The sequence below is a fragment of the Medicago truncatula genome, chromosome 5 (genome assembly GCF_003473485.1).
Source record: "Medicago truncatula cultivar Jemalong A17 chromosome 5, MtrunA17r5.0-ANR, whole genome shotgun sequence".
NCBI lineage: Eukaryota > Viridiplantae > Streptophyta > Magnoliopsida > Fabales > Fabaceae > Medicago > Medicago truncatula.
Genome location: NC_053046.1, coordinates 4810277 through 4824930, shown reverse-complemented (window position 1 = coordinate 4824930; position 14654 = coordinate 4810277). Strand labels below are relative to the sequence as shown.

Here is a 14654-nt window from a genome sequence, read left to right as displayed (position 1 = left end):
AGAAGAAAAAACCCTAAAGCATCCTTCAACAAGGCCACATATAACCATGTTGAGCCTCTTAAAACCATGATAAGTGCCCCACCTAGTTCGTCTCCATCTTAACGAGAAAGTTTGCACAAGCTAAGCATTGCCTTATTGAAGAATATGGTGAAGAGTTATATGATAATAAAAATCCATGTAGACCTTAATGAGTTTCAACAAGTTAAACTAATGGTGGAATTGCAAAGATCCACTTTGCACCATGTCCGATTGTTGTTTGAAACCATTGACAATTTACTTGTAATAGCATTACAAATATTACCAGTATAAGCTCAATGAATCCTCAATCTCATTAAAGATTTATAATAGAACTCACTTTCGACATAATTATACGAAAAAGTAATTGTTTTTACACATATTAAGAATAGTAGTAGTTAAGTGTGTTTAATTATCTTGACTTCGGGTAGAAAAAAAAAATATATATATCTACGAACCTACCGCTAATTATATTTAGTCATCTTCACCTCTAATGTCATCTACTTATAAAGAAAGAAGCTCAAGAAAAAGTTCAAGGAAGATAAACTACATTTTTCACATTTATGAAATGACTAATTAAGTTATTGTTGACTTTTAGGAGTTATATTTCCTTTTGACAGATAGTGAGAAAATATATTTCCTTTTAGGAGTTAAATTTCATAAATTTGTTGTCATCTATTTATCAAGAAGAAAACTCAAGCAAAAGGTCATGGAATATAAACAACATATGTGAAATTTATGAAAAATAGTACTCCCTCCGTCTCACAATATTTGTCGTTTAAGGTTTGTGCACGATTATTAAGGAAATAATTAATTGTGTTGATTTCAATTGTAAAATTAGTAGCATTTACTAAAACACCCTTATTAATTGTAGTTAGTGGAGTGATTAAGTTAGATGAAATTCAATAAATAAGGGTATAATAGTGGGAAAAAAATAATAAATGCTACATTGGTATTATAAAGTGACAATTATTTTGAGAAAAAGAAAAATTGTTAAAGAGACAATAATTGTGAGACGGATGGAGTATTTTTTTTATTCATTTTACATTTATTAAGAAAAATATATTTAATAGTGAAGGTGAGAGAGAAATGATTGTAGGTGTGTTTGGTTTGCAAAACAGCAAGTACTGGACAGAACAGTACAAGATAGAACAGTGCAACACAAGGCAGAACAACACAAGACAAATTTTTTATGGCATTGAGTAATTTTTTGTTTTATACGATTTTTTAGGGACAAAATGCTATTTTGGTATTTTAGACAACTTGTACGTGGGACAAAAAGTTGTGCTGTGGTTTGGTGAGGGACAAAAATATGAGTTTTTGTCTTGTTCCTTGCCTCCAGTTTGTCTTGTACCTGAAACAGTTTTACAAATCAAACGCACCCTAAGTGTTATTGTCAAGTATTAATGCGTTTATCATTATCATAAGAGCAAAGTAGAATATACAATATTGAATTGAGAGAGATGAAATTAGTAGTAGAATATAATTGAAGAAGAAAAAATTGATATTGCTTTAAAAAGTAAAATGGATCAATTATTTACAAAAATGCTCACTTAATAAGGTACGGAAAGAATAATAAATTTACTATGAAAGACAAAAGGCTATAAGGTAGAGTATAGTATGGGACGAGATTAAATCGATCGTAAAGAACAACACTTGGGAATTAGTAACTACCAATCATCCTAACACCAGAGTCAAATGAAAGTAGAAGGTTAATGCTAATAAAGAGGTGGAAATATACATATTCCAAAAAGGCTATAAGTAAAAGCAAAATTAGTAAACTTTGCTTGATTTGGAATGAAGTAAAAAATCGACCAACTTGATTTGAAAATATAACATTCATATACACTTATCTTGAAGAAGATGTCTCCATTGAATCACCGTTAGACTAGAGATTTGAATGGATCGGTAAAAGATTTTGCGTATCGGTAAAATTTCGCAGTAAAGCAGATAATCTTACTTATATGCTTCAAAGTTAGATAAATCCATAACTAATTAAATATTTAAATAAAATTTTTGAACTAGATATAATGTTGAAAAAATTACTTGAAGTTGTAGATATAAAATATCAAGCAAAATCTAGAGTTGTCCATGAAAATGAACCTAATTCTAACCTAGAATCAATTCAAGATCAAAGTAACTAACAGAAATTAAGAGTGATATGTGCGCGCAAACATATATACACACACAAGCATAATTTGCATAGTATCGATAAAGGAAATTGTCATCCACCTATAGAAAAATTCATCAAGTAATAGCAGTTCATCTTTAAACTCTAATCTAAGATGTTTAGGTACTCATAGTAATCGAATACATAATCAAAGAGACAAGAATAAATATCATACACTCGTAAAACTAGAATAGGGCTGGAAAAAATCATCTTTGATACCCTGGTCGCACTCCTTTGCCTCTTAACCATAAGATTTCTAACTGAATATTTGTGGGTAAAAAAAATAAAAAATAGGCGAAAATCAACATTCAACATGAGCGGGACACGTATCTTTAAAACATCACAAAGTTAATTTCCCAAATCTTTTTTTTTTCAGATTTATTTTCCAAATTTTTAGATTATATAATTTTCAAAAATTTATATTCAGATTTTTGGAAATTAATTTTCTGATTTTTTATTTTCTAAATAAATTTTCAAACAATTTATTTCTAATTTTAAATTTAAAAAAAAACAATTATAAAATTTTAAAAAAATTTTAAAAAAATTATATTATGTGGCATGCCACTTCAGCTCATTTATAGGGTCAGAGACTTTTTTAAAAGATAGAAAATTTTGCAAGGACCTTATTAATTTTTTTTTTTTTGCAATGACAAAAAGTCAAACGAGCCCTATTTGCACATATCATTTGCATATTTAAGCCAGTAGTTTATTTTGTTTAGCATGATGCCAAAAGGCTCTTATTTCTCTTTGTTACCCCAACAATAAGATTTTGATTCTAAACACTTGAAGTTTATCTTAATGTGTGAATTATCTAAGTATGCGTTTTTTCCTTCAAAACTTCCATTTATTCTTGTACGTTCTTAGATATTGTGGACGAACATTAACTCGTCTAAAATAAAAACAAGTCATTTAACCACTTTACCATTACAGACCTCAGTGCTTGGGGTTTGTGGACCTTCGTAAAAAAATATAGCCCAATAACCCTTTGCCATAATGAACTTAACCCGGCACCACATGGTCAGGTAAGAGACGAGATGTGATGACTTAAATTGAGATGGTCAGTTCTCACAAGAGACCTCGCCCTTCGTAACTGGGTAGTCCTAGAAGATAGGTCTCGCCTCATATTAGCTGGAAAGATCATCCATCGAGGATTTTCTCACACGCACTGGATAAAGGATGACACGTAACCACATAGATAATTGTGGGAGCCTTGACCAAGTGGATAGGAACAATGTAACGACCACGATTAGGGATCCTCCCTGTAGATCTAGAATAAAACATTGCAATTGTTGGCTCAATGTTGATGAAGTCTCCATCAACCATAAAAGTACCTCAGTGTCGTCGCCATGGTAAAGAGGACTCTAGTTGTTCATTTTTTACCATGAACATTTGACATCCATTGTGGAACCTGTTAAAACATACTTTTCTATCTCACCACCAAACCTTTGGAAGAAGAAAAAAGGAAAATGGAGAAAGTGTATTTCTAAATATTGCATCGCGCATGTCTAAGGTGATATTACTTCCAACTTATCTGGCCATTAAATTATAATATCTAACATTTACGCCATTAAAATTATTATTATTGGGAATCATCACCACTAACATGTATATCCGACATCATAATACATACGAGTATTGTCTCCATTGTCATGAACATATGTGTCTCACATGTGATGCAATCGCATGTTGATACATTTTTCAATTTAAAGTGAATCCTCTAAAATTAGGGTTGCTTCATCATTCATATAATCTTGTATAAAATCATTATTAAATAGGAATTATTGCCAAAAGGTGAGAGGTAAATGCATAAAATATACTATGATTGATTTGAAATGAAGTCAAGAATCTACCAACTTTATTTTTTATTAGTATTCTTGAATAATCATCTTGAATGTGCTTATATTGAGTTACCATTAGACTAGAGATATCAATGGGTTGGAACAAGACTACACATAAACAATCAAATTTGACATTAAAATAAAACAATATCGTATATACATATAATTAATATAAACCTAAATATTCTTGAAATAACTATGTCAAAAACTTTATTTTAGGCATCCATGTAAAAAACATGAACTACCTATATATATATATATATATATATATATATATATATATATATATATATATATCTTATTTATTTTTCTTTTAAAAAAAATAAAATATACAATTAAAATCTAGATTTGTATTAATAAATTTGTAAGGTTTTTATCTCTTAAAAACATTTATCTTCGTCTAACAAAATTGGCTCGTAAACTAAACTTTTTTGTTGTAAAAACATTGTCCTTTAAGTTTGTAAGGGAGTTTATGTGGCTTGTGCAATATACTTCTATCACATTCATATAAATATTTTATCTAGTTAATGCCTTATTCAACACATACGCTTCTAAGAAATTGAACATAATCAAATAAGATGAAATCATGTCTTATTTTCTATTTCTCTTATTGGATAATCTTTTTATGCAAAATTGGAATAATGGAAAGAGAGGTGAAGATGTGCAATGCCATTAATAAAATTTTGAAATATGCAGCTCAAATCAAAGGGTGCATACTCCAATATAGTCATAAATAATTTGAAGCAACCATCGCTAGCAATATTTCATAAATAATTTGAAAATCCAAATTAAAAGAAAAATAGAAATAGGAGTTATCGATAAACTCATAAAATATGTCCCAATTATTATGTTACCATTTCAGAATCCAATTTGCAGCCGCAAACATGGAATAATCACCAATCAAATAACATGTTTTTGCATTGGTGAGCATAAATGCTCGTCCTCACTGTTGAGTTTGGCGATCCCACAGTTCCTGGTACATCGACATAGTTGGAATTGGATGAGTAGCATTGTTGTTGATTCCAGGAAGTTGATTAAAAGGAATATTATCATTGTCACCAGAGGAGTCAGATGATGGCCCTTGATATGCATCACTAGTTAGAGTCCCAAAAGCAGCAATTTGGGATGGTGGCACCGAAGAAGATCCAAGTTTCAGATAATTGGAGCTAGCCTTTTTGCAATCCAAAGTAAAAACACCAATAGTAACCTGTAAATGATTCTTATAAATTCATAAAACTGACACAAAAAAGTTTGATCAACCCTCATTGCAAACTATATTGTCCACACCCAATAACTTACATTCACATAGTGCTTTTAAAAATAAACATAAAGTGTCCATCATTTGAGAGCAATACCTTTACTAATGATGCTGCAATAAGCTTATCAGCAACTACGCCTGCCAAAAGGCGTGAACCATGACCCTCGAGAGACACCTTGAAGTAACCCATTTTCTTAAATTTAGTGGTGTTGTCAGATACTTCTAAATTTCCTGACAATGAGATGATTTCAAACCGACCCTATAGCAAAAAACACACCGTATGAAGAGCATTAAACAAAAACATATTTATAGTCATATAAATCAACTATCATATTAAACATATTGACATTTTCACATATAAACAGTGAAAAATAAAATGCAAATAAAATTAAAGATGGTTCTACTTTATAAAATAAAATAAAAAATCTCATCAATGTAATATTTAACTTTCAAATAACCATACAAGAGACATTAGTAAAATAAAGGTAGCACACCTCGTAATCTAAATATAGTGGTAACTATGAAAGTGGTGTTGCTTACATGGTGCCAATATTTATTTTAAAATGTATGATGCCACCATTTTTATCAAAGTCAAGATACCAGTTATGATCATGAGGAGGTAAAATATCGTAATTTAAAGAATTGTAAAATCCTACCAAAAATATTAAATTAAACTTACAGACATAAAAGTATAAAAATAACACCAATGAGGAAGCTAACCTCTTAATCATAACACTAAACTAACTTAAATGAAAAACTCATTGTCCGCATCATTTGCCATTCAAAATTAGGCTAATAAAAGCAATAGGTGATTCAATATTTATCAACATAATTAGACATACACTTTTAAATTTAAATGATATTTGTATGATCGTTTACTTTTGATTCAATATTCCATTTTCTCTTGATCTAAGTTCAATTTCATACAGGTAACATAATAAATTTTTTAAATCTGTTAGCAAAAAATTAAGCAGGGAAACATCTAAAGGGAGATCACATAAGATTGTATGAGTTTGTGATTCTTTCAATAAGATTTTAATCCAACTACTATCTCCAACCCCATCAACACACCTACAGGGGTAAAGAACCTCGGGACTATACAATCTCACAAGTTTATTTAGTGATTTTGATGAAATTAGATCTCACATCTCTACCATGTCATAAAAAAAAATAGTGTATGCAAACTTTAATCTAAAATGTATATATTCAAGAAATTAAATTAAAGAACAAGACACAATAAAGAAGTAACAAAACAATTTATTTCAAGTTGGTATCGAACGAAGTTCACTTGATTTCTTGTTTTAGTAGGGGAAGAAAACATGACACTTTGATAAATTGGTAAATGATTGTGATTGATTTCATTTTTAAAAAGCCAAAGTCAGACTCTTAGTGAAATACATGAAAATATTGATTATGTGTTGGAAGATAAAAAAAATAAGATGGATGCATTTTCATGTTCTCCTTAAAAATGGTGCACTTGTGTGCAACATTGATAAAATTGAAGTGCACAAAACATATGTGGGATTGTAATTGCATGCAATTCAATTAATTTTGTCCATGTGACAATATTGCCGAATTATCGTTATGGCATGGTGAGTTATGTGCACATCGACATATGTCATAATGAATACTATATACACCATTTCCCACACATAAATCATTTTAATGACACGTTTTAAATGAACGCGATAATCTGACAAATTGAACATCGTCACGATGATACCTTTAGAATATGTATCCATATCAAAATATTATGCTATGTCTCTTCCAATTAGCATAGTGAAAGCAATTTTTTCATAATTAGATACATAAATCGATTATAAATCTAAAAGGATGTAAAAAGTACTACCTCGTAAGTAACAACGGACCCTGACTGATAAAGGGCAGCATTGCCAACCAAACCATGAGCAGAAAGAATGCACATATCTGTATTAGGTCCTCCCTGACAAAAGGCCCCAACTTTAGCTACAATGTCCTACAAAGAAAACAAAGTAAATATTGGTTAGAACTGAAAACCAAACTTTACAACAACAAAATAAAAGTAAACACCTTTGTAATATCGACATTGCAACTTATAAAGTAACCGCAAAATATAAACTTATGAAAAGGTGGTTATGTATATGAAATGTTAATGTTGGAACTAATTGTATGTTCAATTACATACCTCTCCACGGTTCACAATGATCACATGTGGAGAGAAACCAGAGCCATTAGTAACTCCTAGAAATGAACAACCACAATAAAAATAATCAACAGTAACGTAGTAAAATAATGAAATGTGAATTTAAATAATGAAAAAGGAAATAAATTAAAAATACCTGACATTTCAATAGGTAGTTTCTTCTTAAAAGATCCACGAGGCTTTCCCTTTCCCCTTATGCTGGTATTCTTCTTCACAGCAGATGAAGAAGGAGAAGCAAAAGTTGCAGCATGTGTTGGGTCCAAGCTTGACCCCAAAGTTATTTTTCCATTAGGAAAATACTTCCTGGGCCTTCCCCTTCCCCTTCCGCTGGTATTCTTCTTCACAGCAGATGAAGAAGGAGAAGCAAATGATGCAGCATGTGTTGGGTCCAAGCTTGATCCCAAAGTAATTTTGCCATTAGGAAAATACTTCCTAGGTCTTCCCCTCTTTCTCTTAAACGAACCAGATCCAGAGGAAGAAGCCCCCACAAATAGCATCAAGGATAAATGCTCATATTGAGGTAAAGGATTAGTATTGATGTTGGACAAAGGGAATTGAGCGGTTGTTGGTGTTATCATGGTGATTGGGGAAGTGTTTGTGAATGGGTTAGGGCCTACTGGTACAATATTTTTCGGTTGAAGTTGGTAAGGGTGAGGAGAGTGTGGTGGTTCACACGAATCCATGAAATTGCGATCAATGCAAAGTGGTGAAGAAAATAAAGTGATTGAAAAATGTATTTAATTCATCGTTTAAGTTATTTATAATATTATTTAGTGTATTTAATACTTCTTGTCGAAATATATTTAATACTTAGGAGCTTTTAATTTAGATTTATTATATGTTTGACTTTGGCATAACTATACAATAACTCATAATTTAGTTTTTCTGACGAGGTGTAGTCAAATAATTTAATGTACATTTTAAAATAGTGCTAGCAATAGTCGCTCTAAGATTATCTTTTAAACACTCACATTTTTATTATGTGGCTCCCACTATTTTAGAATTGAACCCACATCAAGTAGTGTGATGATATTTCACTCAATAAAAGAGTGGGTGTTGAAAAGATCACGTTAGAATGAGTCGCATTAGCACTACTCTACATATTTTTATAAAAAAAAAGTCACTCCCTCAATAATGATATATAAGCAAATGTTAATTTTGTATATTATTTTATTTTTTGCGATGAAACGTAAACAAATGTAACTTTTGTATTTCCAATAAATCAATTTATGAGTTATGCAGAAAAATTTAGACAATAGACATTTTTTTTATGAAATATGATCAACTATCTCTATGAATACACATAATATAATATAATAAAAACATAGTTTTATTTCTCAAAGTACAAAAAAAAATATGCATTGCCAATGTAAAATAATAACTAACATCTACTTTGATACATTGCCTTTCTTGTTTGATTATTTTTTTTGAAATTAAAATATGACATCAAAAAGTATGATCTCTCACTGAATATTAATATACAATTATTTTACAATAATATTGCAAGATCAGTATACATGTATTTCATTTGAATGGGGTAAGAGCTTTCAATATAAATTTATTATATGTTGACTTTTAACTCACTTCTTCGTTCTCATGTTGTTTTTTTTTAATTTCTAAAACGTGAGTAACAATATTTTTAATAGAAAATGATAAATCCTACGAAAAAGTCAAACAACCAATTCCATGAAGGTGTATTTTGACCAACCCATCCCATGAATGCCGCAAAATGCGAAACTAAACTTTATTTTGTAATTAACAACACAGAAAAACTATTATTTCTTAAAACTCGTGGATTGACTATTCATGTTATATAACAAATCTCTTTTTAATATATGTAATTTAGTCAAATTTTACTTATATTCTAGGAACTTGTGGGCAACCCAATGCACAAAGCTTTCAAATACGTAGTTTGAGAACGGGTCCCATCATTTGATCTATTGTATGCAGTCTTAACCTATTTTTGACACAAGAGATTGTTTCAAGGACTTGAATCCATGATCTTTTACTCATGTGACAACAACTTTACTGTTTCGTCGAGGAACCCCTTAATATTCTAAGAACTTGTGTTTAAATTATTTTTTATGGGAACTTGTGATTATATTATTAAATTAACTTTTAGACAATATTCTAAGACTTGATAAAAAATTAATGTTCATGGAACTATCAATCGAGTTACACTTACAAGACGCTTACTTAATATGTTTAATATTCATAATAATTATACTAGTGTCCAAGAAGACATTGATATATCTGTCGTCGGTCTACTTTTATATAAGAATCATGTTAACGACACACTATTTTGAACACACTCCCTCTAATTCGTTGAGTTTTAAATGGGTCTCACTAAATTATGTGGGACCTGCATGACTTAGTATGATCCATTTTAATTTTAACCACTTAGAGGGAGTGCGTTCGAAAATGTGTGCTGCAGGGATTGTTGTTAGCACTCCTACTTATATAATGAATATCACAGTCAACCTCCACAAAAATTAATATTGAATTTTTAGATTAAATAATATCATTTAATATTTTCTTAAAAAACATCATTTAATACCGTCATTTTTCCTTTTAAATTGTTTTTTATTCAAAATCTAATTAGAGTTAGTTTGGATTTATATTTTATGATTGATTTAAATATTAAATTTGATTTCATTTAAAATTTAAATTATTATTATACCAAATTTGAAATTATGATTAAATTAAACTATTTTACTAGGTAAAGAAATGTAAAAATATAAATAATTTTATTTGTTTTTTTTGTTAAACTAGGGGCTTGGACATCCATCAAGGGGAAGCAACGACCTCCTAACTAGGTTGGCGCCTGATGAACCCCCATCCTATACCGCCAAACTAAAAAAAAAACTTTATCAAAAAAGAGAAAAATAAATATAAGAGAGAGGGGGACTAGGCCAAAACCCTCGAAGAGTAAAAAAGAAAATGAAAAAAGAAAAAAAAAAAACAGCACCTTAAGGAAACCTGTATCTAGGCATACCACAAAATCCAATGCACACAATCCAAAGAGGACATAGAAGGAGGAGGCCTACGACCACGCTTCTCATGAGCTTCCATAACAGCATTAAAGTCCCAAAGAAACAACAAAGAACCCTGGAAACAACCTTGTAAACGAGTAAGCTCCGCCCACGGTTGATGATGGCTCATATAAGAAGTACTAGCATAAATCACCACAATATAAACAGATGACTGCTCCCAAGAGAACTCCAAAACAATACACTATGACGACATAAATATAATAATGAGAGTGACCTCAGAACCCCTAAGAGCCCAAATATTCGGCAATAAATTACCTATGTAATTTCTACAATATTTTGTTGGCTTAAATATGCAATTCGTCCTTGTAATTTGGACGCGTTTTGATTTTCGTCCTTGTAAAAAAAAAATTGTTTTAAAAAGGTCCCTCGCCCCACTATTCAGTTGAAGTGGCATAGTTTTGGTCACGTGGCAGTTGTTGACTATGCAACTTTTGCCACGTGGCATGCCACATAATTAATTTTTGTTTATTTTTTTTTCAAAATTCTAAAAATTCATTTTTAAAATTAAAAAATCCGAAAATAAATATAAAAATCATAAAAAAAAACATTTTTAATTAATTTTTTTAATTAATCATTCCACAAAGGTGCCTCTTGCAAACTTCAATTCCTTTCTCATATGGTGCTTGAGATATTTTGATACAAACGGCTTCACCTCAGATGGACGGTTGCGGCATATTGCCATCCGAGGAAGTATTGATCGATGAGGTTAAGTCCTGTGCAAAAGACATTGGTGCAGGTGCAGTCACAATTGCAGGTATGGTATGAGGCAGCACCCGTGCGGTTGTGGAGATGACCGTCAGTGCTGCGATCTCTGCCTGCCAATTAAATGGCATGACAGATTTTGGTACAGTTATCAAAGAGTGAAATCGAAGATGAGAAAATGGCCAGGAAGGTTTGCAAAATTCTTTCTTCTTCCGAACCGAACAGGAACGTTGATATCACAATCAATTTTAAATTGTGAATCAACAAATTAAATGAACAATATAGTGGAATGATTTGTCTCATAAAGGAGGTACCAATTCAATGAAGGCGGCACATGCTAGGAAACCCTCGTGTTTATGCTAGAAAAATGCTCCTTCCAATAAATAAGTTTAAATGAAAGATACAATTGGTAGAAAAAACTACACCAAAGCTTTGTATTAACATTGTGTCTCGTTCTGACTTTTTTTTCGTAAATTACTTATTTATCCTTTTCACCTATATATATGTAGTTGTGGGTGGGATTTCAATTTCAGCTGTTCCCACTATACTATATTTCATAACTTCACTACTTCATAACTTTCATATTCTTCAGTTGAGTACGGTTCCATTTCTGTCCGGTTCATTCTTCATCTATGGTTGTTATTGGTTCATCAATTTGCATGTCTCTATTTTATAACAATTTTTTCGTTTTTTTGGCTTTGGTTATGTTCTCAACCTGTTTTTCATCTTCTTATTCAGGTTTCTTTGGGATCAAGCATCAAGGTTTATGTTTTCTGAAGCATCAAGGTTTGTGTTTTGTGTTTAATTGCTTTGCATGTGCTTTTTTGGTTCGATTATTTTAATTTTTCTGTGTTGTTGTTCTGTTTTTTTAATGGTTGTTGATGTCTTTGCTTTTGATTGTAGTTTCATCTTTTTTCCAGTATAGTTTTCTTTTCTTTGCTGCGGTTTGTTCTTTATGCAGGTAGAAAGTTTTTTGAGTTTGGTTTGATCATGATTGATGCATGTTGTTTCTCTGTGTTCTGTTTTTGGTTTTTTGTTGTTTTGTTTTTTTAATGAGTGTTGGTTAATGTTTTTTAAAATTGACTTATATGTTTTTGGGTTTTTTTTTAATATCATTTTGGTTGCATGTTTGAGACAATTGCAATATGTTGACACAAAAGTAATAAGTTGTGATCAAGTTGCAAATAAACGGATTATAAGCCATTTGAATCAGTGTTTGTGATCAATTGATGTTAAAGATGACCATGGATATCATTTGCTTGATGATTAAGTAATTTTAGAATTTGGTTGTTGTTTGTGTTATTTTTGTTTGCTATTGAATCATGATTTTGTTATTTCCTTTTGAAACCAGAGTTGGCCTGTACGTACACCGAGGCCTGTTGCATCAAAACTTGCAGCTAATACTTCTATTCTTACTGGTTAGATAAGCCCAATTTTTATTATCAGAATCAAACCTAGCTTGCATGCATTGCCTTAGTAGTCTGAGTGAAGGGCTTATATTTATTGGCTGTTGATTTCCCATATATCTTCTTGGTGAACCAAGTAATAGTTCTGATTGTGTCTTTCACTTGGCAGGTTATGAGAAAAAAATTGTTAAAATATGTTCGTGTCAGGGAGTTTGCTCCAGAAGTAGAGTTTCATGATCCCTGTTTAGAAACAAAGTCTTATTAACAATTATTTTATGTCAATGTCTGCTTTATATAAAAATCTAACTTGGTTTTCTTTTTCTTTTCAGAATCCGTTTTTGCAATGTATATATGAAGACTGGAATGAAATATGGGACTACATACTTTTTCCAGATTTTTTTGTTGAGATTGATGTTAGTCTCGTGAGGAAATTACTTTTAATAACTTCATTATGGCATATAATAATTTAGGTATGAATCTTTAATTATGGTTCTTAAGCTTAAGTATTGTTTTGAATGCGGGCAACATGTGGTTCCTTTACAAATATTTTATGCATAATCTTATATTAGGACATTTCATAATAGTGAGTTTGGGAATGTTGTGGTGGGTTTGTGTTTTTTTTTCTACATTTGTGAATTTATGGCTGTATAGTTTGGTTGGAGATATCTTAGTAAGCTCTGGCTTGGTGTTTTTATTGGTTTTGTAGGGAAAAGATAGTGAGGGATTCAATTTTGAAATATTATTGTAAAAAACATGATATGGTTGCTTACATATTCTATCTGAGGAAGATTTGGAAATTGACATGCTTTTTCTACTATTTTCAGATATTAATTTATGGGATAAACTTTACATACTTTTTAATCTAACTTCTTTGAATGTGTTTGGCCGTTTTCAAGTAAAATTGATTTTAATTTTAGAATTTATTTATGGGATAAACTTTGCATTTTAATCTAACTTTTGTAGAATTCATAACTTTTGTCTTCTTAAAGAATATACAGGTTCACACTTTGGGTTTTTATTATTGTCACAATTTGAAGTTTTTGTTCAAGTTGGACAAACTCCCCGGCCTTAAAACATTGTTTATTGTATCATGTAGGAGGGTGGAGTTCTCACCTCTTTGGATTTTTCAGGGCCTACATCTTGAGGGTTTTCCAGAGCTAATCCAAACGCCTACATGGATTGAAGGCGCCACTGACACTTTAGAGACCTTGAGATTACATAATATTTGCACTATTTGGCTGTGTTCCGTAAGTGATGTCGTCATCTTTGCTTGCTTCTTGCAACTTGTGTTTTGGTTTTCAACTGATTTACTCTACTCTGACATATTTGCAGTTCAAAATGTGCGCACCACAAATGTGCAATGTTGTGTGTAAGCTTAAACTTCATGCCAAAACTGCAAAAGCATTCAAAAAGAAGATTGATGATGAGTATTAGGTGAACATGTACGGCGTGCCAGTAAATTGTCTTATATTTCCATGCCTGTTTTCTGCCACTATCTTGATATTGAGGATCTTATAATGCCTCTACCTTCTATGTGCAGGATTCTAGATAACCTTCCTTTGGTTGTTCCCATAAAGCGTGTGGATCAGGATTCTACTGTTTATCAGCTTGGTTTCCATGTTGGACTCAAAGGACAATATGGCGGGGTATGCTCATTATACTGTAAATCATTGTCTATTGTTGCGAATACCAATTTTTTTTTCTTTCTGTGCTCACTATGTTGAAATACACAGAGCAAAGAGGAGAAGTTTTTTATACACAGCCATTTGGCATTTACTGTAAAACATCATAGAGATTCACTCACTGAATCTGCCAGAATAGTGGACTTTGAGGTTAAGCCATTCAGGTCTGTATGTCTGTGCTTGATTTGTTCTATGAATTCAGTCTGTCAAACCAGTTGTGGTATGGATTCTTATTGATTTTGGGTTCTGAATGATGATTTGCAGTGTTAAACAAGAATATGAAGGGAAATGAAATGAAAAGACTCGCTTCTGAACGTCTGATCCTCATGCTAAACATACAGTTGTCAA

At 31.3% G+C, this 14654-nt stretch overlaps 1 protein-coding gene and 1 long non-coding RNA gene across 2 annotated transcripts; one reads left to right on the top strand and one right to left on the bottom strand.

Annotated features, from left to right (window-relative positions):
* Nucleotides 1-4811: 4811 nt before the first annotated feature.
* Nucleotides 4812-8183, bottom strand: LOC11423790 (AT-hook motif nuclear-localized protein 10). Its single transcript, XM_003611429.2, has 5 exons — nt 7600-8183; nt 7446-7501; nt 7131-7256; nt 5379-5540; nt 4812-5230 (listed from the first exon to the last, which is right to left on the bottom strand). The coding sequence occupies exons 1-5, from the start codon at nt 8144-8146 to the stop codon at nt 4967-4969; spliced, it is 1155 nt and encodes a 384-aa protein (XP_003611477.1). The 5' UTR covers nt 8147-8183; the 3' UTR covers nt 4812-4966.
* Nucleotides 8184-11112: 2929 nt separating this feature from the next.
* Nucleotides 11113-13704, top strand: LOC120580471 (uncharacterized). The gene is made up of 4 exons (XR_005646163.1): nt 11113-11853; nt 11957-12004; nt 12570-12847; nt 12954-13704. It is a non-coding gene; the product is annotated as an uncharacterized lncRNA (long non-coding RNA).
* The last annotated feature ends 950 nt before the right edge of the window (nt 13705-14654 follow it).